General features: G+C 41.0%; 2 protein-coding genes across 6 annotated transcripts in view; both read left to right on the plus strand.

Annotated features, from left to right (window-relative positions):
- The first annotated feature begins 1,416 nt into the window (after positions 1-1,416).
- On the plus strand, positions 1,417-13,414 carry med1l (mediator complex subunit 1-like). Of its 4 annotated transcripts, none has more exons than XM_023973159.2 (19): positions 1,417-1,504; positions 2,034-2,120; positions 2,214-2,308; positions 3,168-3,259; positions 9,458-9,533; positions 9,736-9,790; positions 10,062-10,194; positions 10,293-10,321; positions 10,455-10,526; positions 10,607-10,681; positions 10,835-10,911; positions 11,035-11,100; positions 11,183-11,294; positions 11,456-11,580; positions 11,770-11,888; positions 12,078-12,276; positions 12,479-12,574; positions 12,689-12,791; positions 12,944-13,414. In XM_023973159.2, the coding sequence occupies exons 3-19, from the start codon at positions 2,302-2,304 to the stop codon at positions 13,323-13,325; spliced, it is 1,818 nt and encodes a 605-aa protein (XP_023828927.1). In that variant the 5' UTR covers positions 1,417-1,504; positions 2,034-2,120; positions 2,214-2,301; the 3' UTR covers positions 13,326-13,414. The 4 variants fall into 4 exon arrangements, with proteins under 4 accessions (XP_023828927.1, XP_023828928.1, XP_023828925.1 ...); XM_023973160.2 differs by having other exon boundaries at positions 2,219-2,308; XM_023973157.1 differs by lacking the exons at positions 1,417-1,504; positions 2,214-2,308 and adding an exon at positions 1,523-1,716.
- Positions 13,415-18,519: 5,105 nt separating this feature from the next.
- LOC111953396 (F-box/LRR-repeat protein 7) overlaps positions 18,520-27,110 on the plus strand; it is a 47,256-nt gene continuing 38,665 nt past the window's right edge. For both annotated transcript variants that reach the window (XM_023972632.2, XM_023972633.2), the window contains exons 1-2: positions 18,520-18,955; positions 23,020-23,109. In XM_023972632.2, coding sequence (XP_023828400.1) covers positions 18,919-18,955; positions 23,020-23,109 — 127 coding nt within the window. In that variant the 5' untranslated portion in view covers positions 18,520-18,918. The remainder of the gene's footprint in view (positions 18,956-23,019; positions 23,110-27,110) is intronic.

Raw genomic sequence — 27,110 nt, forward strand, 5'->3', positions numbered from 1 at the left:
ACGCCTTCTTCACCATCCTTGTGACTTCAAAAGGGTTTCCCAAATGAACAGCCTTATCCAAAATACATACTCCAACATGCAACGATTTATCAGACTAATTTTAGACGCGTGGGTGTATTTGAACGTTGATGACGAACACTGTCAAAATAACACATATATTATCTAAATAGACAATTCACTACACGCCTATAAGGACAGTGTCAATAATTCCTAACACAACTGAGTTTAGAGAGCCTTGGCACAACATGTCACTCCAGCATAATCTCTCCTGAAAATGAGCAACCAGGGCCACGTTGAGTAGCCAAACGTTGTCGAACGTTACAGATAGAAATGACATGAATAGAGCCAACATTAGGGTCGGCTCTAGGAATAAGTGACAAAGCGGTTACTTAGGTCCCCAGGCCGCTAGGAACTCATTCCGGGTCCCAACTTAGAGTATTAGAGAGTTAGAGTATTAGAATACACAAGGTGCATGTTCGACATTTGGTTGTGCATCAGCAATTTTTATATTGTTATGTCGGTCACTGACAGTCACTCAATTAGCCATGTCAGTAAACAATTTTTAGATTGGTAAATTAGTCTAGCGGTACTGACCGGGCATGGAGGTCAAGCCCACTCATATAGGTCATGCTCACTCATAAATCTTTAACATGGCAGAAATCCTGGCAAAATGTGTAGAATTGCAGGAAATTAGATTTAAAATAATGATAATATGATAATGATAATGCAAAATGCACATAAACTGTAATTTCATCGTTTAACATTAATATTTCACAAAATAATCAATACTTCTCAATAGTTATTGTATCAATCGTCAATGCAAAGGCTATTACATTTCACAATATCAGGACATAATATCACATAAACATTTAATGCTGCAATATGTAACTTTTTGGGCAACCCACTAAATTCACATAGAAATCTGTGTTGTAGATCTGTCATTCTCATTGAAAGCATATAGTTCTGTCATTCTCATTGAAAGCAAGTTTAAGAAGCAGTAGAACTGTTCTATGTGCATTATTTCTATGCTTCCTGTTCTTAAATTTCATTTGCATGTTTTACTTTCCATTTTGTACAACAGCTTCAAACAGCTGAAAATACAATATTTTTGGTTATGGAAAATATATTTCACAGCGGTTTAGATGGTACAATGATTTTCTAAACTATACTTGCTTGTTTTGTCACATAAATTGAAATTAGGGAAACTATTACAATTTTAGCAACCAGGAAAAGGCGTAGCGATTTCTACCTAGGGCATCTTTACGGGATATAGATATTAGGAAACACACCGCTCAATATAGAACAGGCCTAATGAAGATAACTTAATGTGGAAAGGCCGTGACTGACCTTACCTAAAAGTTGGATGCAATCCGCCAATTAAATTCCAAAGAAAAAGAAAAACATAGAACATTATTAAGTGCCTGCACCTGCTGGATAACTATGTGGGTGTGACCAGTATGTGAGCAATCTGCAGTAAATCATTCCAGTCTACAAACAATCCACAGTGAGTAAGCGACAGTTTGGCGATATGCAATTTATACTCTAATTTAGAGTATAAATTAATAATGACTAATAATTTAATTTATAGTCTCTAAATAGCCTAAATAGTGTTACAATTGGAATGCGCTTGAAATCGTTAGACAAATGAACAAACAGTCTGTGTTTGGCGCTAAAAGAAGGAATAACTTGATGCAATAATGTATATAAACCCTGGATGTGAGTAATATGTATTGGCCAATGAGAGTCTGAAGCAACTGGTAGGCCATATTGGCACCCCAGATGAGGAAGTCCTCCATAGGTTTGAATGAATTATTTCAATGTTTCAAGGACAAAATTACATATACCGGGTATTTAAGTTATTTTTTTTGTTTTACTGAGGACAGTAACATAAAATATTTGTAAAAATTGTACTTACATGTTTTATATATTTTTTTCATTTTGGTTAAGCTCAAATTAAATATAATTGAAACATTAAGGTGTCTAAAATAATTAGTGATTATTTATTATTTTTTTGCCTTAATGCATTTCTATAGTTTCCAAAATATATTTCACATCGGTGGGGGTGTACCAAGATGGAGGATCAGTGGCTTCAAAACAGCTCCCCCTGATCGTCACCTGCTGTGGGTATTTAAATCATTAGTGTCATGTCCCACTTGATGGAGCTCTCCCTGTGCGTATCATCACATACACTTTTTTTTTTGGCCCTGTTTCAGAGTAGGCCTATTTTAGAGGAAACGCGACAGTTTTTTTTCTTTCTGAAACCGCATGGGCACCAACTTCTGGTTCAAGATATAATTGAAGATGGCAGGTGAGAGATGTGCTTGGCTATTCTGATAAATTAATTGATACAGACTGAAACTAATGACTGCAACATCGTGTGAACGTTCCTCACAAGCCACAGTGTTTAATAGAATTACATTTGAACTTTGTCTACTGGTTGTCCGTGGTGTTGGACCTTCAGATGATCGAAATATTTTTAGAGCGCTGGTACTGAAGTAGAAATGTCTACTATCATCTGGCACATGCGTAAAACCATGTAAACACCTGCAGACTTCAGTTAGTATGCATGCATTGCGTGCATGTAGGCTACTTCTATCTTTTACACCTGCCTTTGGTCATGAACAAACACGTGTGTACGTGTTGCATGCATACTAACTGAAATCATTAGTTATTTACATGGTTTAACGCATGTGCCAAGTGATAGAAATGTCAACTTCAGCACTGTGCACCAAAGATACATTGTAATCCATACTTTCCTGCGGATATGTCTCAAATTGGGAGCGGCTGAATGACAAACTGCACAGTCAACTGCTAGAATAAGCGCAAATATAATTTTATTCAACATTCTGGCTTTTAAAGAACAATTTCACAGTTTTGCAGTCATTAGTTTTGGGTGTATACCAACTAATTGAACATTACAACCTGATTTAGTCAGAGTAGTGCTTAGCGAACTAATGTAATTCAGAGAGGGCAATACCGAGGTAAATATTCAAAATGTTGTAATTGGGGGGGGGGCAATTGAACACAGATATATAGCCAATAGAGGCTCAGCCTGGTTTTTGACCCCATTCACACAATGGCAATTGTTATTTCCAGTCTGCTGTCTTCTGTTTGATGTCGCCATCCAATGTATTTGTATCTTAAGCACTTAATTTTCTGCCCATCAGTGGTTGGGCGTAAGTCCTTAATTTCGGACCTGCACTCAAAATATGCAGAAAAGACATGGAATGAGACCTTTAAACTGGTTCGCAGGTGTATGGTAAGTATTAGTGAAATATTTCTGAAATGTTCCTCCAATGTCATGTTTCACCTAGCCCAGGTTCTAGACCGAGTTTCTCAGTCTAGCAATATGACACTAACCCACCATGCAATTTATTTACCAATCTGTTTCTGTGCCTGTTTGACAACACTTTTCCCACGTCAGAGGGTATGTCAGTGAATTGGTAATGCATCATTTGCTGAGCAGTGCCCGTGTAGAAAATCATTGAATCCAATTGTTAGACGTCTGCCTGACAAGGTCAAGTTAGGATGTGTCAGTTATCCTGTTAGCGCTTTTGTTCTGAAAATATTAGTGTTTTAGGTGCCAAGCTTAAGTTGTTGCAGCATTGTGTAGGAGGGAGATTCCTAGATGTGTGCAGGAGGGCATGAGACAAAAAGATGCGTAGTATCGGTGGAGGAAGTTGTGGGGGTGCCCATGGGGCTGGAGATCGGAGGTTTCCGGTGAGAGAAAGGCAGGTTGAGGTTTACAGGATCAGAGTAGTATGTATGTATGTATGCATGTATGCTGAAGCAGTGTAGAGCGTGTTAGAGGAAGATGGGTACAGAGTGAGGGATCCTGAGAGGATTCCTCTGAGTACGCAGAGAGGAATGGGAATAATGTGGGTTTCTTAGCATTCATTGCCGTTGTTGTCAACTGTACTGCAGAAATGGAACGTAAGTCACAGAAAATAGAGGTTGTGGTGGCAGCTGCAAAGAAGTACTTGTTGTTGTGAGGTTTTACTGCAAAAGAGTTGCAAGGGGGGGTTGAGTGGTAGTGTTCTGTCCTCCCAGACCATTGGCCTGGAGTAGGATTAAATAGTGGAATGGGGTGGGGGTTTTAATTTTTTAGTGAGGGCTAATAGTTGGCAGGGAAATTATCCTTTTTCCCAATTTTGTATTACCGGAATTGAATGTAGGTAGGCCATGACTGACCTCACACTCCAGTACAGTAGGTGGCGGTGTATGCACCTAAAAGTTGGATGCGAGCCACCAACCCAATCCTGAAGGTGTGCTCCCAAGGCAATAACACGGAACCCAAACCGGCTGCGCGTGTGCGCCATCGTGCATAAATTTATTTTGTCCCCATACACCAAATGCGATCACGACACGCAGGTTAAAATATCAAAACAAACTCTGAACCAATTACATTAATTTGGGATTTAGCTAGTTAGCATGCACTTGCTAGCTAATTTGTCCTATTTAGCTAGCTTGCTGTTGCTAGCAATTTTTTTTATTATTTTACCTGGTTATTTTACCTGAAATGCACAAGGTCTTCTACTCCGACAATTAATCCACACATAAAACGGCCAACCGAATCGTTTCTAGTCATCTCTCCTCCTTCCAGGCTTTTTCATCTTTGAAATTATATGGTGATTGGCATCTACACTTTTACCACGACAACCGGCAAAACATTTCGTCTTTCAATCACCCACGTGGGTACAACCAATGAGGAGATGGCACGTGGGTACCTGCTTCTATAAACCAATGAGGAGATGGGAGAGGCAGGACTTTCAGCGCGATCTGCGTCAGAAATAGAAAGGAGTTCTATTTTAGCCATTGGCAACGCAGACGCTCGTTGCCGCAATAATTGAATAACATGGATTTCTAAATGTATTTTGCGATGCTCGCGCACGCGACGTGTCTGGTCAGCATGCTATACAACATGGAATCCATGTTTTGATTTTGATATGGAGATGGGGTGTTAGCATCTAACAATTGGATTTAATTATTTCCTGGGCACAGCTCGTCGACGCATTCCCTACCGTCCACTGACCACGGATATACCCTCCCACATGGGAAAAGCGTCGCCAAACAGGCAGACGCAGGTAGGTAAGTTAAACATTGGTTTAGTGTTTTGCTGCTAGATCAAGATACAAACTCGATCCAGAACATGGACTAATACTTCACCTAGCTCTTGGTTCTCAGTTGAAGCTTTTATAACGGCGCTGCCAATGTGTGTAACAGTCCTCACGCTCTGTCTACACGTTAATCAGTGTGAACAGAAGCTTCAGCATTGCTTGCTGTTTGGGGTTTTAGGCTGCGTTTCTGTATACCACTTTGTGACATCGGCTGATGTAAAAAGGTCTTTATAAATAAATGTGATTGTTTACCCTATAGTCATTTAAATTTACACCACTCCCAAAAGTATGGTAAATAAATCGATATACACTACCGTTCAAAAGTTTGGGGTCACTTAGAAATGTCCTTGTTTTTGAAAGGCTATTTTTGTCCATTTAAAATAACATAAAATTGATCAGAAATACAGTGTAGACGTTGTAAATGACTATTGTAGCTGGATAATTTTTTTTTTTTTTTTTTAATGGAATATCTACATAGGTGTACAGAGGCCCGTTATCAGCAACCATCACTCATGTGTACCAATGGCACGTTGTGTTGGCTAATCCAAGTTTTATCATTTTAAAAGGCTAATTTATCATTATAAAACCCTTTTGCAATTATGTTAGCACAGCTAAAAACTGTTGTACTGATTTAAAGAAGCAATAAAACTGGCCTTTAGACTAGTTCAGTATTTGGAGCATCAACATTTGTGCGTTTGATTACAGACTGAAAATGGCCAGAAACAAGGAACCTTCTTCTGAAACTCGTCAGTCTATTCTTGTTCTGATAAATGAAGGCTATTCTATGCGAGAAATTGCCAAGAAACTGAATATCTCGTACAACGCTGTGTACTACTCCCTTCACAGAACAGCGCAAACTGGCTCTAACCAGAATAGAAAGAGTGGGAGGCCCCAGTGCACAACTGAGCAAGAGGACAAGTACATTAGTGTCTAGTTTGAGACAGACGCCTCACAAGTTCTCAACTGGCAGCTTCATTAAATAGTACCTGCAAAACACCAGTCTCAACGTTAACAGTGAAGAAGGACGCTGGCCTTCTTGGAGGCGTTCCTCTGTGTTCTTTTGGCCATCTTAATCTTTTCTTTTTATTGGCCAGTTTGAGATATGGCTTTTTCTTTGCAACTGCCTAGAAGGCCAACATCCCAGAGTAGTCTCTTCATTGTTGACGTTGAGACTAGTGTTTTGCGGGTACTATTTAATGAAGCTGCTAGTTGAAGACTTCCTCCAGGTACTCAACTAGTCTAAAGGCCAGTTTTATTGCTTCTTTAATCAGAACAGTTTTTGTCTGTGCTAACATAATTGCAAAAGGGTTTCTAATGATCAATTAGCCTTTTAAAATAATAAACTTGGATTAGCTAACACAACGTGCCTTTGGAACACAGGAGTGATGGTTGATGTTAATGGGCCTATGTAGATATTCCATTAAAAATCAGCCATTTCGAGCTACAATAGTCATTTACAACATTAACAATGTCTACACTGTATGTCTGGTCAATTGTTATTTTAATGGACAAAAAATGTGATTTTTCTTTCAAAAACAAGTACATTTGTTAGTGACCCCAAACTTTTGAACGTTATATAAACTCAGCAAAAAGAGAAATGTCCTCTCACTGTCAACTGATTATTTTCAGCAAACTTATCATGTGTATATATTTGTATGTATATAACAAGATTCAACAACTGAAACACAAACTGAACAAGTTCCACAGACATGTGACTAACAGAAATTGAATAATGTGTCCCTGAACAAAGTTGGGGTCAAAAGTAACAGTCAGTATCTGGTGTAGCCACCAGCTGCATGAAGTACTGCTGTGCATCTCCTCATGGACTGCACCAGCTTTGCCAGTTCTTGCTGTGAGATGTTACCCCACGCTTCCACCAAGGCACCTGCAAGTTCCTGGACATTTCTGGGGGGAAGGGCCCTAGCCCGCACCCTCTGATCCAACAGGTCCCAGATGTGCTAAATGGGATTGATATCCAGGCTCTTCGCTGGCCATGGCAGAACACTGACATTCCTGTCTTGCAGGAAGTCACGAGCAGTATGGCTGGTGGGTCATGTCAGGATGAGCCTGCAGGAAGGGTACCACATGAGGGAGGATGTCTTCCCTGTAACGCACAGCGTTGAGATTGCCTGCAATGACAACAAGCTCAGTCCGATGATGCTGTGACACACCGCCCCAGACCATTACGGACCCTGCACCTCCAAATCGATCCCCCTCCAGAGTACAGACCTCGGTGTAACGCTCATTACTTCAACAATAAACGCGAATCCGACCATTACCCTTGGTGAGACAAAACCGCAACTCGTCAGAGAAGAGCACTTATTGCCAGTCCTGTATGGTCTAGCGACTGTGGGTTTGTGCCCATAGGTGACGTTGTTGCCGGTGGTGTCTGTTGAGGACCTGCCTTACAACAGGCCTACAAGCCCTCAGTCCAGCTTATTGCGGACAGTCTGAGCACTGATGGCAGGATTGTGTGTTCCTGGTGTAACTTGGGAAGTTGCTGTTGCCTTTCTGTACCTGTCCTGCAGGTGTGACGTTCGGATGTACCGATCCTGTGCTGGTGTTACACGTGGTCTGCCAATGCGAGGACGATCCTTTCTCCCTGTAGCGCTGTCTTAGGCGTCTCACAGTACAGACATTGCAATTTTTTGTCATGGCCACATCTGCAATCCTCATGCCTCCTTGCAGCATGCCTAAGGCACGTTCGCGCAGGGACCCTGGGCATCTTTCTTTTGGTGTTTTTCCAGAGTCAGTAGAAGGATTTTTAACGAATGATCTTTGTAAGACAGGGTCCTGAAAAAGGGACGTTTATTTATTTTTGCTGAGTTTTGTATATCTCTCTGCAGAGGCACTTATAAAAGGATAGTGCGAGACTTCAGCAATTATGCCTTTTTCTACTTACCCTGAGTCAGATGATCTCATGGATACCATAATTGTCTCTGCGCACAGTTTGAAGGAAGTTACTACCTAGCGTTGGCGCAATGACTGGAAGTCTATGGGAACAGCTAGCATGCTAGCTCTTCCTGTAGAAATGCTTGTTAGCAATGGCTCGCAAAACTACCTTCAACTGCACACATAGACAAATGGTATCCGTGAGTTTTTACTTACCGAGTCAGATTAAAAGGGCTTAATTGCCAAAAAAACACATACTATCCATTTTAAGATCAATGACAAGTTACAATGTATAGGCTATTTGTAGCAAACAGAATGAGCAGTGGTGCGAATGAGAGCCACGATCACACAGACACCACTTGCTCCTCATCTCCCTACAGTGCAGTGGCTCTCATCAGTTCTATCTTTTGATATTGTCAACATAATTACATTTTCATACATTTTGGAGTAGAATGTCTGTGACCTCAGTCATTCTACCAAAACAATATCCTGGGGGGCATTCCCCCGGACACATTGTGCTGCGGGGGTTAAAACGATCTGCTTTTCAATTTGAAAGTAGAGGGCCTTATGTTTCCAGAACCATATCGCGATTAAGAATCGATTCACGTTTAGATGGCGTAGTTGGCTGCCAGAGCCAGTTTACCTCTGACCATTACATATAAGGAAGGGTCTTGGATGTTAATGGAGTAGGCTAGCCTTCACTCCTTAACAGTACATCTTGGGCTAATGTTTCACCAAACTTGTTTTGAGGAGAAACATCCGTGACCGTTCAGCCACAAGACTTGAAATGCCTTCCAGATGTTGGCATTCCAAGATGATTTTAGCCAGATTAGTATAACTCTACATAAACAACTGGTCCCTTATTTGACTGAGTAACTGGTATGATCTGTCACCAACAGCAATCATTTCCAGTATTAAGTGCCACCCCCTTCCCAACACATTACCCAGAGCTATCATTGTTTAGATTCAACGTCAGTGGGGGTACAATTGAAAAGCTCTTGTTTGTCGTTTTAGAATGGGCTGAAAGGTTTTTGGAATTGTGTCAGTTGGACACTGCTTTCTGGACTCGGATGTGACGAATCTATCCTGATCCATCCATGGCCATTGTCCAGTTGCACTCCACGACTGGGGATGATTGTGTTGTGTGGCCTCGGAAAGAAGTTCAGCTTGGCAGCAGTCAGTCTCCAGGGCCTGTTGGGGGTGGGGTTGAGAGTGGTTGTTGGGCGGACAGGGATGTGCGGTCCAAGGGGATAAGGCAGCTGGAGTAGGGCCTGGGCCATCTAGATGTCTGCCCTCAACAATGCTGCTCAGTCTTAAGCCCTAAGTTCATTCAGTTCCTAAAGACTCTCAAGAGATGCGCTTTCTCAAACTCTGTCATAGTATGTAGTAAGTGCTTTCTCTCAGGATACTTGAGCTGCTCCAAAATGTCTTCATCTGTATTTTTATAGGACAAATCGAGAGGTGACACCAAACCCTGTGAACCACTGATTAGGTGTCTGAAAATACTCCATGAAGCACTGACTGGTAAACAAAACATGAGCTATTTGTATTCACAACATCAGCTAAATTCAATCTTCTGCATAGACTAGTATCCGTTGCAATGCACTCCATTCCAGTTGAAGGTCATCGTGCAGAGTTATGATTGTTGTCTGCCATTTGTTGTATGGTCACTTCACTCAAATTATAACTTTTTATGAAACATTTCCCAAACTGTTTTCTGTTCCAGTGTCGTCTTTGAGCGCCATGGTATCACGGTTGGAGATAATAGCCAAACAGAGAGGGTAATATGATGATTTTGTCATCTGTTTTCATTCGGTAATATAATGCCTAGACTTTGGGTCCCTCTACTGGATAATCCAGGGACCTCTACCCATGTTGAATGCTCCAAATCAGTGCAGCATCTTTTGAGTTTCCTGATTTTTGGATCGAAAGATTCTTAGGCCTGTACAGTGTGGAATTCATTTGATGCTATACACTAAATAACCTCCATCGCGCTCTTGGTGTTTGCAATGGCATTTCTCATTATTGAGCCTTGACCTCTGTCTTGTACAGGATGGGGTCCCACCTGAGCCCCACTGAGACAACCTGTTACCTCACAGCCGACATGTTCTACCTAGAGGTCCTGCTGCTGCCTGGGGGAGAGGTGGAGGACGTCAAGTTGGCCCAACACGGAGAAGCCCCTCTGGTATTAGACTGATTGTTTCATTCCTATATAGGAAAACATTTTGTAATGTTTGAAATTACTCATGTCACTCAAGCCAATTTTTTTTTGGTGTGTTACAGTCAAGCGAGTCACTTCTTCAACTGCTAAAGTAAGATGTAATACATACGGTCTGACTAATACAATTTGTCAACTGAGGTCACCTGACATTTATTTTACCAAGTTCTAACAAAGTATACATTGTTGGCACTTCAGATTACCCCCATCTGTTTATTACTGCACAGGTCAAAGAAGTTTGAAGAATTCTCAGTGAAACTGAAAGGCCTTTCCTCCCTGTACAACATCCCTGGAGACAAGTACTGCCTTTTTACCACTAGTTGATATTCAATGTCATTGGCCTGTTATCATGCCGCTTAACCAGTCTAATATTTTTTAGTGAAACCAAGATTAAGGTCTACACAGCCCTTCAGTTCTTGGGGAAAGATCTACAGAAGATATCCCATTTGCCAAGGTTAGTGAAATATAATTAGAATGGCCGAAGTTGAATAGAGAAGGAATTGTGACTCCTGCATTTTGCTGTGAGAATTAAAGAAGCTAGAGGTTGTCTTGAAAGAAATCCTATGTCATTGTGTTGAAATATCCACAAATGTTTTTCTCCTTTCAGAGCACTAAGGGAGTGCAATCTTCAAGTGGACATGATTCTCAATGGCAGGATTGGCTATCTTACGGCAGGGAGCGAAGGTAGGTTACTACTAAAGGGAGCAAGACCATTAGCCAGAAAGCCCCTAGTTGTTTCTTTAGCTGCTCGATCACCCTCAATGACTAACAGAAATATGCTTCTTTTTTTTTGTCTGTCCTATTCAGGTATCCCAATGACTATCCAATACTACATCAGCCCTTCTGACATTCTGTTGGAGATGTCTGATTCAGGTATGTTTTGGAACATTCGCAACTGCATTTGAATGTTACTTCTTAAAAAAAAGTACTGTTTTATTCTGCTATGGGATTGCAGAGAGAGGCAGTGTTGGCCAGTTGGCCTTGGTGACAGTGGGGCCAACTGACTCTACACACAAGCTCCAGATGGCATCTGTCATCCCACAGCCACCTCAGCTTGACGCCCAGGGGTAACTATCTCAATGTCATTATATTACTATTTTCAAATGATGCATTGATATCTGAGGTTTTCTAAATGCAAAACATGGAATTCCCCATATTAGGATGAAATCCCAAATTTAAGACGGCTATGTTAATAATGAGCTTGAGTTTGTGCTTTTTGTTGTTGCAGTCTACCATTGTTCAGTCCTCTCTGTGAGGTGCTCTCTGAAATGATGCCAGCCTGCTTCCAGCTCAAACTGCAGCCACCCCTACCAATGCTCTCTTCCTTTGTTGAGAAGCTCAGCCAAATTACAGGTTTGTATGCTTTGATAATCCTTTTAGCAAGATTCAATTGTGCTTATAGTCTTCTGTGAATAAATGGGTCGTCCTGCACTGTAATTCACATTGGGATGATACCAGACACATTTCAATTGAACGCATTGTTGTACAACTGACTAGGTATCTCCCTTTCTTTCTTGTGATCAAACTGCTACTGTTTCCTAGATGTTGCCATAGCTGATGCTGACCTGCAGTGGGCACCTTTTCCCCAGTTAATGATGACCTTATTAGGGGAAAATGGTGGCGACAAAACATGGGATGGCCAAGATGCCCACTTTCTAGTGGTTTGTGTGTATATATGCTTAAACCAAAACAGGATTTGAATGCTTATGGACTTATCATTTTGCTCTACAATGTATATCATACTGGCACTATATCATTGACAGCTGTGCACAGTAAGACCTACACCACTTTCTTCTACTCAGCATTCCATCAAAGGTATTCATTTTGACACACCTGTCTTCTCCATCCAGCCCCTCCCAGGTAAAGAGATACACAGCTATGTGCTGCCGGGGGCGGCATGGGAAGAAGCTGCTCTGAGGGGGGCGCTGATGAGTACAATACCCTTTGCCCACCCCGCCCATGTCCCTGCCCTACTGGAGCTGCTCCGCCACCAGTGTGCAATTAACACTCTACTGGCCAGCTGCATTACCTCTCACAGGCCCGGCCCAGGTAAGTAAGCAACTGAGCATACATCAGGGTTCTAATCCTACAATCCCCAAATGTCACAGAATACTATTTAATTATTACATGTTTGGTATCTAATGTGTCTTAAGTAATCTGATGGTGGTTGCATCCTTATCTCAAAAGGATGTCAAACTGTTCATATGAGAGAACATTGTTGACCTGGCTATAACCAAACCCCTTTTTCTAGGTCCAGTGTGTGACCTATACTGCGAGGTCTTCCCTGAGTCAGGTTCCAGCCTTACTGTGACCTTTCACCTATCTGACAGTGACTCTCTATCTGTTTGTGAGTATTTGTTATCTCTACTCTGCAGGGGTCGGTTTAGTGGAATCACAATGCAATATGTTACACTCCATGCTCTCTACTCAGGGTTTAGTGTGGTGTATTGTTGTCTTGCAGTGCTGGTGAATGTGGCAGACTCCCGGAAGCTCACCTGCAGTCTGTTTGCAGTGGGGTCAGAGTCAGAATCCATGGATGAATACGTCTCCAGAGTCCTAAAGAGGTTTGATTTTGTATTCTCCCACTAGGTCCATTTCTCAGTCATACTGCTTAATTTTGTCTCTAGGCAGAGACCACATTCTTACACTAAGTATTTACTTAATGAGTTGTTGGTTACATGACTTTGATATTCATCGTCTTGCTCTTCTGATTCAGATGTATGTCTATTCCTGTGACCATGCGTGCCTTGAATCGGAGGCTGTCCAAGAGGACCTGTGGAGAACCTCTACCTGCATGCTCCTCTACCATATCCACTGCAGATGTCAGCCCTGCTTCTCCGCTCCCCATATCCTGTGAGGCTGACTGCAGTCTCTCTTCTGGCTCTGGCCTGGAGTCCATTGGCATCCCTACTACCCCCGCTGCCGTGTTCTCCCAGGATGCAATGGGGCCGGATACCACCCCAATGGAGGCAGAGTCTGCCTTCTGTCTGTCTGTTGCTGAAGTCAATACAAACCCTATTGCCAACCCTTACCCCTGTGCCTCGGGGTGTGTGTATTCACATTGGATGCACAACAACCATCTCCCAGAACTTATCTAGTCAGTTTAATGCGTGACCCACAAAGGGGTTAAAATGTTTAAGTGATATTTTTATTGGATGGTTCTAAAAAATAAAGCTGAGTCTTTTGACCTATTAGTAGTTTTGAGGTAGCCGTCACATCAGCATAATAGGCTTTTAAACTATAATTACTTTAATATAAAGTAATTGTACTGCTTATAACTGTCCCTGCCAAAACATATTTTAGCAAATAAGCAAGCCCTTAGCACTGTTTTACTTTGTTAGGGGGCTTCAGACGTCAGCGTGTTAAACTTCACATATTACTCTAATTTATGACATGTCAATCTTAGACCGTAGCATGCACTGTGCATGTATTTGTAATTGCTTTAAACCACAATATGAATATAGTGTGTATTTCTAATAACTCCTCTCTCTACCAATCATTGTGTGCGGAGGTATCAATTCTCAGACCAGAGGACCTGTTAGTTACAACTGTTTTTATGGTATTGGCTGCAGTTTCCTTTTATTTGTTTATTTACCTCGCACGCTCGCATATAAATGTGTCAGTAAAACTCTTAAATGAAGGATGTAGAACACATTCTTGGTGCACATTCCAGTGCGGCAGCAATGGTTGGCTGTAAAAGGTATGGGGGCTTGGCATTTGACCCCTTCATAGACAGACAAAAATCAAGTAGAATAAAAAAGAAATCCCCATTAGCAATGGCGACAGCTAATCTTCCTGTGGTCCGACACCCAAAATACATTAGACAAATACTTAATTTAGTAACATAGACAGACTTGAATGCATACATTACTATACACACAAACTTACTAGACAGTTTATTAGGTACACCACCCCGTTCATGAAAATAGATCGCTCCTACAGACAGACGTGAGTCACGTGGCGGTGGCATGCTATATAAAATAGGCATCGAGGCATTCAGTTACTGGTCGATTGTATGTAATAATGGGCAAAAATTTGTGACCTAAGCGACTTTGAGCTTGGTATATTCGTTGTTGCCAGGCGTGCCGGGTCTAGTACCTCAAACGGCCGCCATCCTGGGCTTTTCATGCACAATAGTGTCTAGGGTTTACCGAGAATGGTGCGACAAATAAAAAAACATCCAGTCCTGTGGGTGAAAAGAGATCGGAGGAAAAGAGCAAGAATCGTGAAAGCTAACAGGCGGGCCACAAACAGAAAAATAACGGCGCAGTACAACACTAGTGTGCAGAACGGCATCTTGGAACCTACAACTGGATGGGCTATTGCAACAGATGAGCACACCGGGTTCCACTCCTATCAGGTAAAAACAAGAAGCAGCTCCAGTGGGCATGCAATCACCAACACGGCGGTGGTGTACTGGTGTGGGGATTGTTTTCCTGGCGCACGTTAGGTCTCTTGATACCAATTGAACATTTCTGGCAGCCTGACAACGGGCCTCAGGATCTCGTCATGGTATTTCTGTGCATTCAAATTGCCATCAATAAAATGCAATGGTGTTGTCTCTAGTTTATGCCTGCCCATACCATAACCCAGTGGTGATTTTAGCATGTAAGTCTTGGTGGGGTGAGATTTATAATGCATACCAGCAAAGCCACAACACTAAATAATACATTACTTGCACTATAACACGGAACCGAAACCGGCTGCGTGCGTGCGCAAACGTGCATAAATGTATTTTGTACACCTACACCAGACGCGATCATGACACGCAGGTTAAAATATCAAAACAAACTCAGAACCAATGACATTAATTTGGGGACAGGTCGAAAAGCATTAAACACGTATGGCTAATTAGCTTGCTCTTGCTAGCTAATTTGTCCTATTTAGCTAGCTTGCTGTTGCTAGCTAATTTGTCCTGGGATAATAAACATTGAGTTGTTATTTTACCTGAAATGCACAAGGTCCTCTACCCCGACAATTAATCCACACATAAAACAGCCAACCGAATCGCTTCTAGTCATCTCTCCTCCTTCCAGGCTTTTTCATCTTTGAACTTATATGAGGGTCCATCTAAAATTTCATAGTATTACCACGACGACCGGCAACAATTCATCTTTCAATCACCCACGTGGGTATAACCAATGAGGAGATGCGAGAGACTTTCAGTGCGATCTGCATCAGAAATAGAAAGGAGTTCTATTTTAGCCTTTGGCAATGCAGACGCTCATTGGCGCACGCGAGCAGTGTGGGTGCAATAATTGAATAACATGGATTTCTAAATTTATTTTGCGACGTGTCCAGTCTGGTCAGCATGTAATGGTGACAAATGCTGACCACAAACTGTTAGGGACTACATAAAGCTGTCCCAACACCTTACCACTGCTACACCTGGCTATCAGCGGAGCCTTGTCTGGCAGCGAAACAGTTTACTGAATAAAAAAAAAACTGCTGATATGGCTGACTTGCTTAATCAAATTTGGTTTCTACTGACGATTGAAATGTACAAACTATGGCATAATGGGACGACGAGCGGTTGAGGCAATCCGTAATTTTGATTAAGACAATGAGCGAGCTAGGACGGACGTAGTCAATATAACTATTTGTTTAGCACTTTTGAAATGTACAGCGATAGAATTCAGAACATGGGCCGTTCTTACAGTATTCTACCTGTACACCAAGTCAGAATCGTAGGAAAATAAAGGGGGCATATAAGCAGACAATTAAAGCTCTTACAATATTTGATGATGACATTTCTCTAAAACAGGCTATATGCTACAGGTGCACCACCAAGTCAGAACAGTAGGCTAAGTTATAAGGGGAAAGGCACATGGGCTACTAACAGCTTACTACACAACATACAGTTAGTATTAGCTACAGTATACATATCTCCCTTGCATATTAAATCATTTATGAAGCAGCATACAAGACATTTTTGAACTCACCTTGTTGTGCTGTGCTCACTTTAACAGGAAGGTGGCGCGGCGGTCCTTTCGTGAGCAAAGTTTTGTCATCGAACTTTGTCGTCAAAGTTTCGCATTCTCTGGATGTATGGTGCTTTCAAGACAACTAGGAAATAACAAGGTTGAATCATGATGACGTCAGGGATCTTCAGATCGGAGCTCTAGAAAGAGGCCCGAGTTCCTGACTTCCAATTCTGAGTTGGATGACCGTTCAAAACATTTTTTCCCAGTCGGAGCTCTTTTTTTCTTTTTTTTTGAGTCCCCAGTTGTCTTGAATTCACTGAAGTCTGAGATTTCCCAGGTCCGAGTTTCCAGTTGTTTTGAGCGCGGCAGAAGTCATGCTGGATTGACAGCATGGCCCACTTTGAATGTTTATCCTTTTAAGCTTGGAAAAGAGACCCTTAGACCTAGACTTGGACAACACACCCACTCCACTGAATAGCAGGCTAGGGATTGCAATGCTTGCAGTTAGCCACTGATTCCTTCCAAACCACTCATTGATGAATTTGCGATTTCCAAATTGTTGTGTAATGTTTGTTGTGTAATGGCGGCAGGTAGCCTAGTGGTTAGAGCTTTGGACTTGTAACTGAAAGGTTGCAAGATCGAATCCCCGAGCTGAGAAGGTAAAAAGCTGTCGTTCTGCACCTGAGCAAGGCAATTACTCCACTGTTCCTAGGCTGTCATTGAAAATAAGAATTTGTTCTTAACTGACTTGCCTAGTTAAATAAAGGTAAAAAATATATTTATGGCCCATGAGCACCGATGCGTTTTATCTATTATTTCTCTTCATATAGCAAGGAGTGAAAAGGATTTGCCATTAGATTGTCGACTTGATTCATGATGATGACTACTAGCTTGCTAGCTAAGATTTTGAAAGTATGATGTTGACATGATCAGTCCAATCAAAGCTAAGGTGATGACCTTGAGCCTTCTTGGATGGGAACTTCTAATGTAACTATTGCAGCACCCAAGGGGCTTGAATTTTCAAACTCTACCTGTAGAGTCCCCATGAGTGACAGAACACTGAGCCAATCACTGCGCAACTAGAGAACTTTACCAACCCTTACGCTCCGTATTTTCCCGCTTGCTGCCTCACCACCACAGCAAGCACTGAGCTAGGCTGAAACCATGTTCAGGTTTTATTCTTATGCAGGCGTCATAACCAACCATAAAATTACGCAATATGTCACAACAGCTGTAAAAATGTGGGTCATGACAGTGTTATGACCATATTATAACAGGTTATGTCAGCTGTTAAGACATATTATGGCATGGTTATGACCGTGTCATAACGTGTAATGACGCTGGGTATCAAGTAAAGTGTTACCAATTATTTTCCTTATTTCTGTTAAATGATGTCTTGGGAACAATAGAACAGACACACACTTCAGTATTTCCATGATAAGTGTATAAACATGGATTGTGCAATTTAGCAAAACAAGAATTTAACTTTTTCCCATGGTCAGTACAACACAAAGGCCACAGGGTTTGATACCTAAAGGAAGTTCAATGAATGTTTTGGATGATAGAAATATCATAATTTGATATTTCCTATTCCTGTTTAAACGTATTAACAATGGAAAGTTTCCAATAATAGAGTTTTATCACTTATTATATGCTCAGGAAAGTCATTCCCATTTAAAGAGTAGGGCCAAATACTGACACTTGAATAGTGTCCATGTCCACTTATAGTTAAAGAGCCTGGTCATGGGAGTTTCATGTGGGAAATTGGTGGTAGTACTACTAGAGTAGTAAATTGTCACAAACGTAGACAGAGGTCGTGTCTGAATAGCCATACTAGCATACTACATACTTAAACTGCATACTCATTTCAAGGTTTAATCTACTAAAATTCACACTAATCTTTTCCGACTCACGTGTTTGACAACAGCTGATAATAAGATAAATTGACAGGCTGTACAAAAATGAACGAATGGCGGGAATCAACGCAATTGCCCATTTAGATAACGCATTCAGAGTACTATTTTCGAAATGTCACATACTATAAACGTTTATTTTTTGCAAACTATTTAGAAGCTAGTATGGGTATTCAGACACAACCAGTTATAGATATGTACATATATAGCACATCCTTCAAATCACATACTGTATGTTCAAAAGCTAATATGTGCTCATCATAGCCTATCATGCTGTGCAATGCCAATGTTGTATCATTTGCTTCATGTACAATTTTGCCTAGGTTATTGTATACTGAAGTGGTTCCCTCTGATTTATTTCATCATCTCCCTTTAAATAAGGTGCACTGTCTCTTTAAATCTAGACTAGCGGAGTGCGTTTTCCCTTCATTGCCAAAAGTTATTGGGTATGGTTCTGGACGCCTCCATGACTGCACGCAACCCGCAACAGCTGCTTGCATTTAGGGGGTTTAATTTAAAACGTATATTTGATATTATTCTGATGCTGGATTTATTCGAACAATGCAGCCCCAAAGTTATGGAGTTAAACAAACTATTTGGATAGAGAAGTTACGCTTCCCGTACGGTCTTGGAAACTAGTCTGGATTGGTTTGCGTAAAAACCGAAACGTCTTCTTTCCCTGTTATTCTGTCAACATCTGGATTAACCATTCGATGACAAAGATTATTTTTGAATTACCTTAATTCTATGTGATCATTTCCTTTTTCATATATGATAGTGTGTGGACGCTTATCCTGGATGTTTGCGTTTTTGGATACCAATGAGTTCTGCATGTAGATTATGCATTCTTTAGGATGGGTGCGAACAATGGGAAACAGTATGGAAGTGAGGGTGAGTATTTGGAATGCCCAAACTTTGAAGGAAACATTCGCCAGGGCAACCAACTACTGAGAACGAACTTATATTTTATGAATTCAACCTTGATGGTTTTGTATTAGAATATAATGGAATCTTCTGTGCTGTTCCACAACTGAATTAATTAGTATAATTTCAGAAGGCCTTTATCCATCCTTGCTCATTTAATAGCAAATATTTTGTTGCATACAAAAATAGAGCTTTCCTGTACCAAAAAGGCATGCCTTGTTTACTCTTAAAGTGAAGTAGGCTATAACCAGTTATATGGCAGACATTATTTTATGCACATGATCATTCCATCTAGCCTATAGCCCAATAGGCCTTCTGTACCAGGTGAGGGGACTTTACTGTATGGGAAGTAAACATCAGACCTCATTGCATAATAGTGACAACCTATATCGGGACATAAAAAAGATGCGATAGAAGGATTGTTAATTGTGATAATAGCCTATGTTGTCAAAATTACAAGATACACATTTCATGGAAGGACCTATGGGCTCCTGAGTGGCACAGTGGTTTAAGGCACTGTATCTCAGTGCTAGAGGCGTCATCCTGGTTCAAAACCAGGCTGTATCACAGCTGGCTGTGATTGGGAGTCCCATAGGACGGCGCACAATTGGCCGAGCATCGTCTGGGTTTGGCCAATGAAGGCCGCCATTGTAAATAAGAATTTGTTCTTAACTGACTTGCCTAGTAAAATAAAAGATGACACTTACATCCAAATAGCCTAATTTCTGACTGAGACACATACCATTCACAGTGGTTTAAAGTACTTAAGTAAAAATACTTTAAAGTAGTTGTTTTTGGGGTATCTGTATTCACTATTTATATTTCTGACAACTTTTTCTTCACTACATTCCTAGAGAAAATAATGTACTTTTTACTCCATACATTTTCCCTAATACCCAAAAGTACTCATTACATTTTGAATGTTTAGTAGAACAAGGAAAATGGTCCAATTCACGCAGTCATCAAGAGAACATCATTCATACTGCCTCTGATCTGGCGGACTCACTAAACAAATGCTTTGTTTGTAAATGATGTCTGAGTGTTGGAGTGTACCCCTGGCTATCCGTAAATTTGAAAAAATACAAGAACATTGTACCAACTGGTTTGCTTAAAATAAGGAATTTGAAATGATTTATACTTTTACTTTTGATACATAAGTATATTTAAAACCCAATAGTTTAGACTTTTACTCAAGTAGTATTTTACTGGGTGACCTCATTTTGTATTAAGGTATCATTACTTTCACTCAAGTATGACAATTGGGTACTTTTTCCATCACTGACCATACATATACCATAATTCCTCTACCAAGGTCAAAATATAGAAATCTACAAAGTAGGACTATTTGGGATATTAATTTACAGTACTTAATTACGTGTTCAATTGTTACTGTGTTCTAGATTGGCATACCTCATCAACTCTTGCCGAGTTCAGCACCTCAGACCTCAAGGCTTCTCCCTCAGATTTTAACAGACCAGTTTATTAGACCATTTGTGGTTCACTCCTTATGTAAATGCATATTATTGTGTTACAACAGAAATCATTTGGGAGAGAGAATCAGCTTAAACACTACTTGGGTGGCTTAGGATTCATAGCTGTTAATTTTGCTCCACAGGAGATGACTCTGAACTAGTCTATGTTTACCCAAGGGATGTCGCCTGTAGCACAATAAGTTGCATGCAGCTCCAATGGAAACCTGCAAACAAGTTATGCAGTAAAGTATTAATATTAACATTAATATTAATATTAAGGTTGTCAAACAGAATTGTATTAATGTGTTTTATAGAGTGTATTTCGGTCCATTTACACATCTGTTTCCAAGTGTCCCCCACAATAAATCACACTTCAGTAACTAAAACTGAGCAATGCTCTCCCAACACATTATATAAGCACAAGACAGGAAAGGACGTTTTTTTCCAGAAATGTCAACAAGCATTTCTCAGGTGCCTTTCACAGGTTCACTTGCTCCGAATGTGTCAACTACGTACTGATATTTCCCTTCAAGGACAGGAATCATGAGGTCGGCACAATTTGTAAAACTCTTTCCTGCTTCTCGTCCTGTTAAATTAATGTTCTCTCCAGTAATATCTCAGCAAAGACGGGGGCCTTTTATCAATTAGATTTGCTCACCTTCTGCGTCCTCTCTCCTCCATCCTCTCTTGCCTCCTTTTGAAAAAGGTCAAAGTTAATCGAGGAGAGTCGACGAGGAGAGTGAACATGGATGGAAATGCGCTTGCTTGAAATGAGATGTTCCTTCTCCACTCGCGCGTCATTAGGCAAATAAGGTTTACAGGGGTGGATCCCAAAACAAATGTGTAAAGTGCTCTAAACTAATTAAGTTAGTTTTATAGATAAAACAATCCATAGAATATGTTTTTTTTAACATCTGCATGTTTTTCTCCTTTGACAAAACAAAAGCTGATTCAAAGGGGGTGTGGCAGATTTCAAAACTCTTAAGCGTTAGGATAAAAAAAAACACCTCAAACTTGTATCTCAAACATGGTTGCTCAAACATGGTTGCTACATCACAGAACATGATGTTATGTTGGCTCATTGGTTGAGCTGACCAATCAACTGTCTACTTAAATTAATATTTTTTTACGATTGGTGTACGCCCTCACCATTCTGTTGTTGGGTACGCCCACACCATTCCAACACAGAAAATATGACTTTTAACATACTTTATTAAAAAAAAAATTGTAAGGAAAGCAATTTCACTCGTATTGTAATTAATTATAGGTCATATTTCATAGAAATCTGGAAACACTGGAGAGTTACTTTAACATCTATATGGTTCTCTATCATGATGATGTGACTCAATTTGGTGGAAACCATAGCAGATGTGCTGTCTCTATGATGTCACCACAATATGTTGCCGATATCATACAGCAGTTTGAACATGAAAGACATATTAGTTGCATTATATTTCCTCTAAAAGAGTGTGTGTGTGTGTGTGTGTGTGTTGTGTGTGTGTGTGTGTGTGTGTGTGCTGTGTGTGTGTGTGTGTGTGTGTGTGTGTAGACTTTATGTGGGAGGGGGAAGTTGCACTTGAAAATTACTAGTCTGGTGAGGTAGGTTTTAGTACAGTCATTACAAATAAGGTGTTAAGACGTCTTTGCCTTTTTCAACGGCTAAGCTGAACTGTATCCTGGGGGCAGCCTTTTTTTGCACTTGCCATCTTCCAGCGCTCTTACTTTCCTCTCACAGCGTTCATGCATGTTAACCACATTTCTCTGGCGTTGTCTAGTCCATGTCCATGAGTGGCCTTGATGTGCGTATAAGTATGTGTACATAGGCGTGTGTTGTGTGGGTGTAACTGTTTGGGAAGACCTAGGAGGCTCTCACGCTGGGTGAAGGCACTGACCTCGCTTCAGCTCAGCGAAGCCACAAGGCTGCATTTATGATCTGACGGAGGAATGAGGTGCAGTAAAAAAAAAAATGTCCACTAACAGCCTCTTGGCCCTCGGAGAGGAGTGAGAGGAGAGCATGTCATCAGCAGCTTTTCATGGAGAAGAAAACAGCTAGAAACCAACCATCTAGACTGAACTCACAGTATATAGTTAAGCTGTGTACTACTGAGTACGGACCATACATCTAGTTATTCTACATACAGAATATTGCTTACAGCTGGGACCACTACACTGCATGGCCCAAGAGGACCCATGAAACTGCAATCGCGGATCGTATGTGATTACTCATTTCCCTCTCTGACAGGACAGCCTTTCCCTTCTGTCTTTTCCGTTTTCTTGGAAGCAGGGGTTAAAGGAGAAACGTGATTCCTATTCCAAATGGAAGAGGGGACACACTATCATAGGAAGCAACCATCAAAAATGTTGAACACATGCCAAGGTGAAATGTCCAACTGAAACTGAGGGAGGCAGAAGTCTTAAAGGACAGCAGAGATGGCTCTCCATGTTTCCATAGTATGCTATTCTTTTGTTGGTTAAACCCTTTCAGATATCTCGCCCTATCAATATCAATTGACAATCTTTCATGAGTGTAACATCTATGTATGTTTTCTTTGTCCACAGGTAAAGGTAGCTCCAGCATCTCCTCTGACATTAGTTCGAGTACAGATCACACACCGACCAAAGCTCCAAAGAATGTGGCTACCACCGAAGGTAAGGCATCTGGTGCTCATTATTCAACCCCCCCTCCCCCATCCCCTTTCTGTAATACTGCCTATTTTTGGAGAAACTTGTGTGTTCCTGGGATAACCCTAAATTGAAAACAAACTCACGGCTCTCATCAGAGCTAAGGAGCCGAAGGCTTTTCTTATTCTTTGTTTCAAAACTCCTGCCCCCTCGAAGAGGAAGAATGCTTGTCCAAACTGGTAATATCAGGGTTGAGTGTTGTCAGTGAGCATGCTCGTTATCTGTGTGTGTGTGTGTGTGTGTGTGTGTGTGTGTGTGTGTGTGTGTGTGTGTGTGTGTGTGTGTGTGTGTGTGTCTGCCGGTGCGAGAAAGAGAGAGAAAAGGAGAGAGAAAGAAGACCAATGGGAAATGCTGAAGAAAACATATAGTAGTACTGTGATGTATTGCATTGTCTAGCAATAGCAGGAATAGCTAAAAGATGCCCGTTTTCTGCAATTTGTTTGGTCTGGAATGCATGGCCATTTAGCTGATCCATTAGGTTGTATCATCGGTGTAGTGGTTAGCTCTGTGCCTCTCACAAATAGACAATCTCCTTCCAAGCAGACATTGTTCCATGGTGGCTCTCCTTCTCCTTCCTCCAACCCCAGTTCCCAGTGAGTATTCCCAGGCATTGTGCCAACCTGGCTACATCAGGGGCCTGCTCTTCATTGTGCTAGTGTGTTTGTAACTCCTGTCGATTTTGTGGTTATCAAACATCAAATAAAATCTCCAGGATATTAAGACAGTTGCATATATCCAAGCAATGCTCTGGCAGTGGTAGAAAAATACTCTCCAATATGTGTAACATATGTCTTTCTTGAGGGTATGTCAATCTGTTTGACAGTTCGTCAATCAAAGGAGCTGACTGACTGCTTGCATTTATGGAATGAAACCCTAAATGTCTCCTTTTCTATCAGCAGTTTAGAATGTGTTTCATATAACTCTACTTAGCGTCTGCTGAGCGTCAATCTCCTCAAACCCATCATAGACAAAGGTCAGGCAGTTTTCCTTTTAAGAGAAAAAATGGCATAGGCTTCTTAACCATCTTTAGACAAACACACACACACACACACTCCATTGTATGGACACCAATCTTTTTATATTTGCTTTGAAAGAGAGGAATGATGTATTCTTGTGGAGCTTCCCACAAGAAAACAAACACACGGGCTACCCAGTACTTCTGGCTGTCACTCAGTCATACATTTCAAGGTGTTGCTGAGAGAAGAGAATATAAATAAGACTATTTTGCCGTGAAACTTCATGTTATATCAGATGCAATTTTTGTTTCATACAAAAATTTGCATGTATGTGCATATTAGTGATGCGTGGATCAGCTGTTTGTCACCCGCCTGCAATTGCTAATAACACATCCGCCATTTCCTTGACTATATGTGATAAAGTGGAAATATGATGCCCACACTAACCGCAAATACAGAGAAAATGCGCTGTACAGTCAGAGACGGCGGAATCATTTTTTAGATAGGCTTATGTTTCTGCTTATAATTTCCAACATTTTGGTAGGCTATTTGTCAACTTGTCTATAATTAGATACATTCAGCTTCCCTTCTGTCATTACTTGTTGCCCTAGAAGATGGCAGTAAATAAACCCATGCTCACCAGAATAATGTCATAAATCGATAGAATGAATGCTTTAATGCAGTTGACATTGGTACATTTTTATTTTTGCTTTCCTCTTCCATCTCTACTTCTCTCATGCAGCAAAGACATTTAGGGCCCGGGTAGAAAATACAATAATTCCCAAAATACAGGAAGGATTTTCCATGCAAAATTTCCAAATGAGATCAGTTTGGCCGGTTTTAATGAAATTAAAAGCTGTTAAAATGACCCAACAGGTTTTTTTATAAGATTTCAGACAGCTTGAATTAATATTTTATGTGGTTGAAATACTATCAGCTTTTATGATGGTGATAAAGATAGCACCTTTACAGACGTTCCCTAACTGCACATTCATTCTCTCAAGATGCTAAAATAAATAAATAATATTTCTGTTCCTGAGTCAAAATGTACATTTGGTGTATCATTTTACTGCAATAACTGCTTAATTCTGCAGGAGTAAATATTATATTAGGCTATGTGAGAGGTTATGGACCTACAGTCAGTGTCCAGATTTCATTTAGGATACTATTCCATTTAACCCATCTGAACAGTACAATTCCCTTGAAGTCCCAATCTTGTGGTTGTCGAATTTGTATACCGCCTCACAATCATCACACATAACATAGCCGTTTAGCCGTCACTGCTATCATCCTCTTTTAACACTTCACCAAATCTTTCCCAAACATTAGACTGCTGTTCTGGCCCTCCCTTCTATTTATTTTCAACTCTCCATTTCGCAGATTTTCTGTTATTGAGTTATTCTTTTTTCCTCAGTGGATCGACGTTAACTTTTTCTTCCCAAGTTCCCAAAAGCATTTGGCGTGTATTTGGCGCACTACAGTTAGTGCGTAGCCTAGGCCTAAGCTTTAGGGCCTAACGCCAGATACAAGTAATGAAAGCAAAACCTCAATGTAGCCTATAGAAATGAATTGCACAAAAATGATACATTTATGGACTTTTAATGGATCGTTTTCTCTTTTTTCATGACCCTAAACCTGCCAACCCCGTGGATATAATCGCGGGGACTGTGGGTTATGAGTCAACCCACGCATCACCAGTGCATATGTATTGGTCTTAAGGTCTTTCAATGACTGGTTCCGTAATGGACCACTCAGTGGCTAATGTAATTAACATTAATAAACATTCATGTTCATTAATGTTAATGAATCATCCAATTAACCATTTGTGAACTGTAACAAGTCAATTCAGAAGGTTTGGTCTACTTCTCTCAGCTTGGGTTCAAACAAGGCAGACTATTGTTCCTCTCCAGACTACATTAGGCTCAGAGGGAAACGTTGACTCACCAGTATCTCTCCATCGAGGAGCTGCTGGAACCTTCACTGGGGTATTATGGGAAATTACTAATTGTGCCTTGTGTGTCTGCTAGCTAGGAGAACAACCTGTACGGGAGAGTGGGCCGTGGTCGGTGGCTGCCCAACCATAATTCCGCTCCTGTGTTATGACAGAAATTGTTATTTTTTTCTTCCTGCTAAGTGGGAGTAATTACATGGTCTGGAACCACCACAACCACAGCCAGTTTGCTTTCGTGACTCCCAAGCCCCCCCCCACACACACTCCACCCAGCCCCACGGCCCTCTAAACTAATCAGGATGCAGGCTGCTCCTGCACAAAATCACACATTGGCTCAGCGCTCAGATCTGGAGGCATGGTCCATCACATTTCCTGGCCTTGGGAGCTTGGGAGTCACAAAAGCAAACTGGCTTTGCCAAACTTGCTGATTGGGAGAGGATCCTCTCTCTAGGCTATTGGAACTAGCTACGGTTTGCATTCAGTAGCAGCACGGCTAATTTCATGATGACGCATCACTTGGATTATGTGAAGTCATCTGGGTGGCCTCATTTAATTGTGTACCTTCATAAGAAGAACAATAATATTGCATCAGTCTTGGCTTGGAAAGTTGTCAACCCTCACTGCACATATGGATGTGAAATCATGATTAAAGTGTTTGATGAAACCAGACTTTACACAATACAACTGGGCCACATTGGGGCACAGAAGTTAAAGATAGGACCTTGTTTTTGCTTCATTGTAGGACATATATTGCCAACATGCAGTAGACTGTTGCAGAGCTTATTTGAGGGTTTTGGAATTTGTTCATTCCATTGGCTTGCCGTGCACCTGCATCAAGTCACTCTTTGGGATTTAGCTCCCTCGTGTTTTCCCAGAACTTTCTTGTGGTTCAGCAATACTTCTTCATGCAATTTTTCCACATGAAGAAGATGAAGAGTTATACCCCTCTTCTCCATCACAGCGGATCTAAGCAAGTGGAAAATACCTTTTGATGAAGTCATCCAATATCATTCTGTGATATGTGTTTTTTGTGGCTATTTAGGAGAGCTTGTGGGCTCAAA

This window comes from Salvelinus sp. IW2-2015, linkage group LG27 (assembly GCF_002910315.2).
Source record: "Salvelinus sp. IW2-2015 linkage group LG27, ASM291031v2, whole genome shotgun sequence".
Classification (NCBI taxonomy): domain Eukaryota; kingdom Metazoa; phylum Chordata; class Actinopteri; order Salmoniformes; family Salmonidae; genus Salvelinus; species Salvelinus sp. IW2-2015.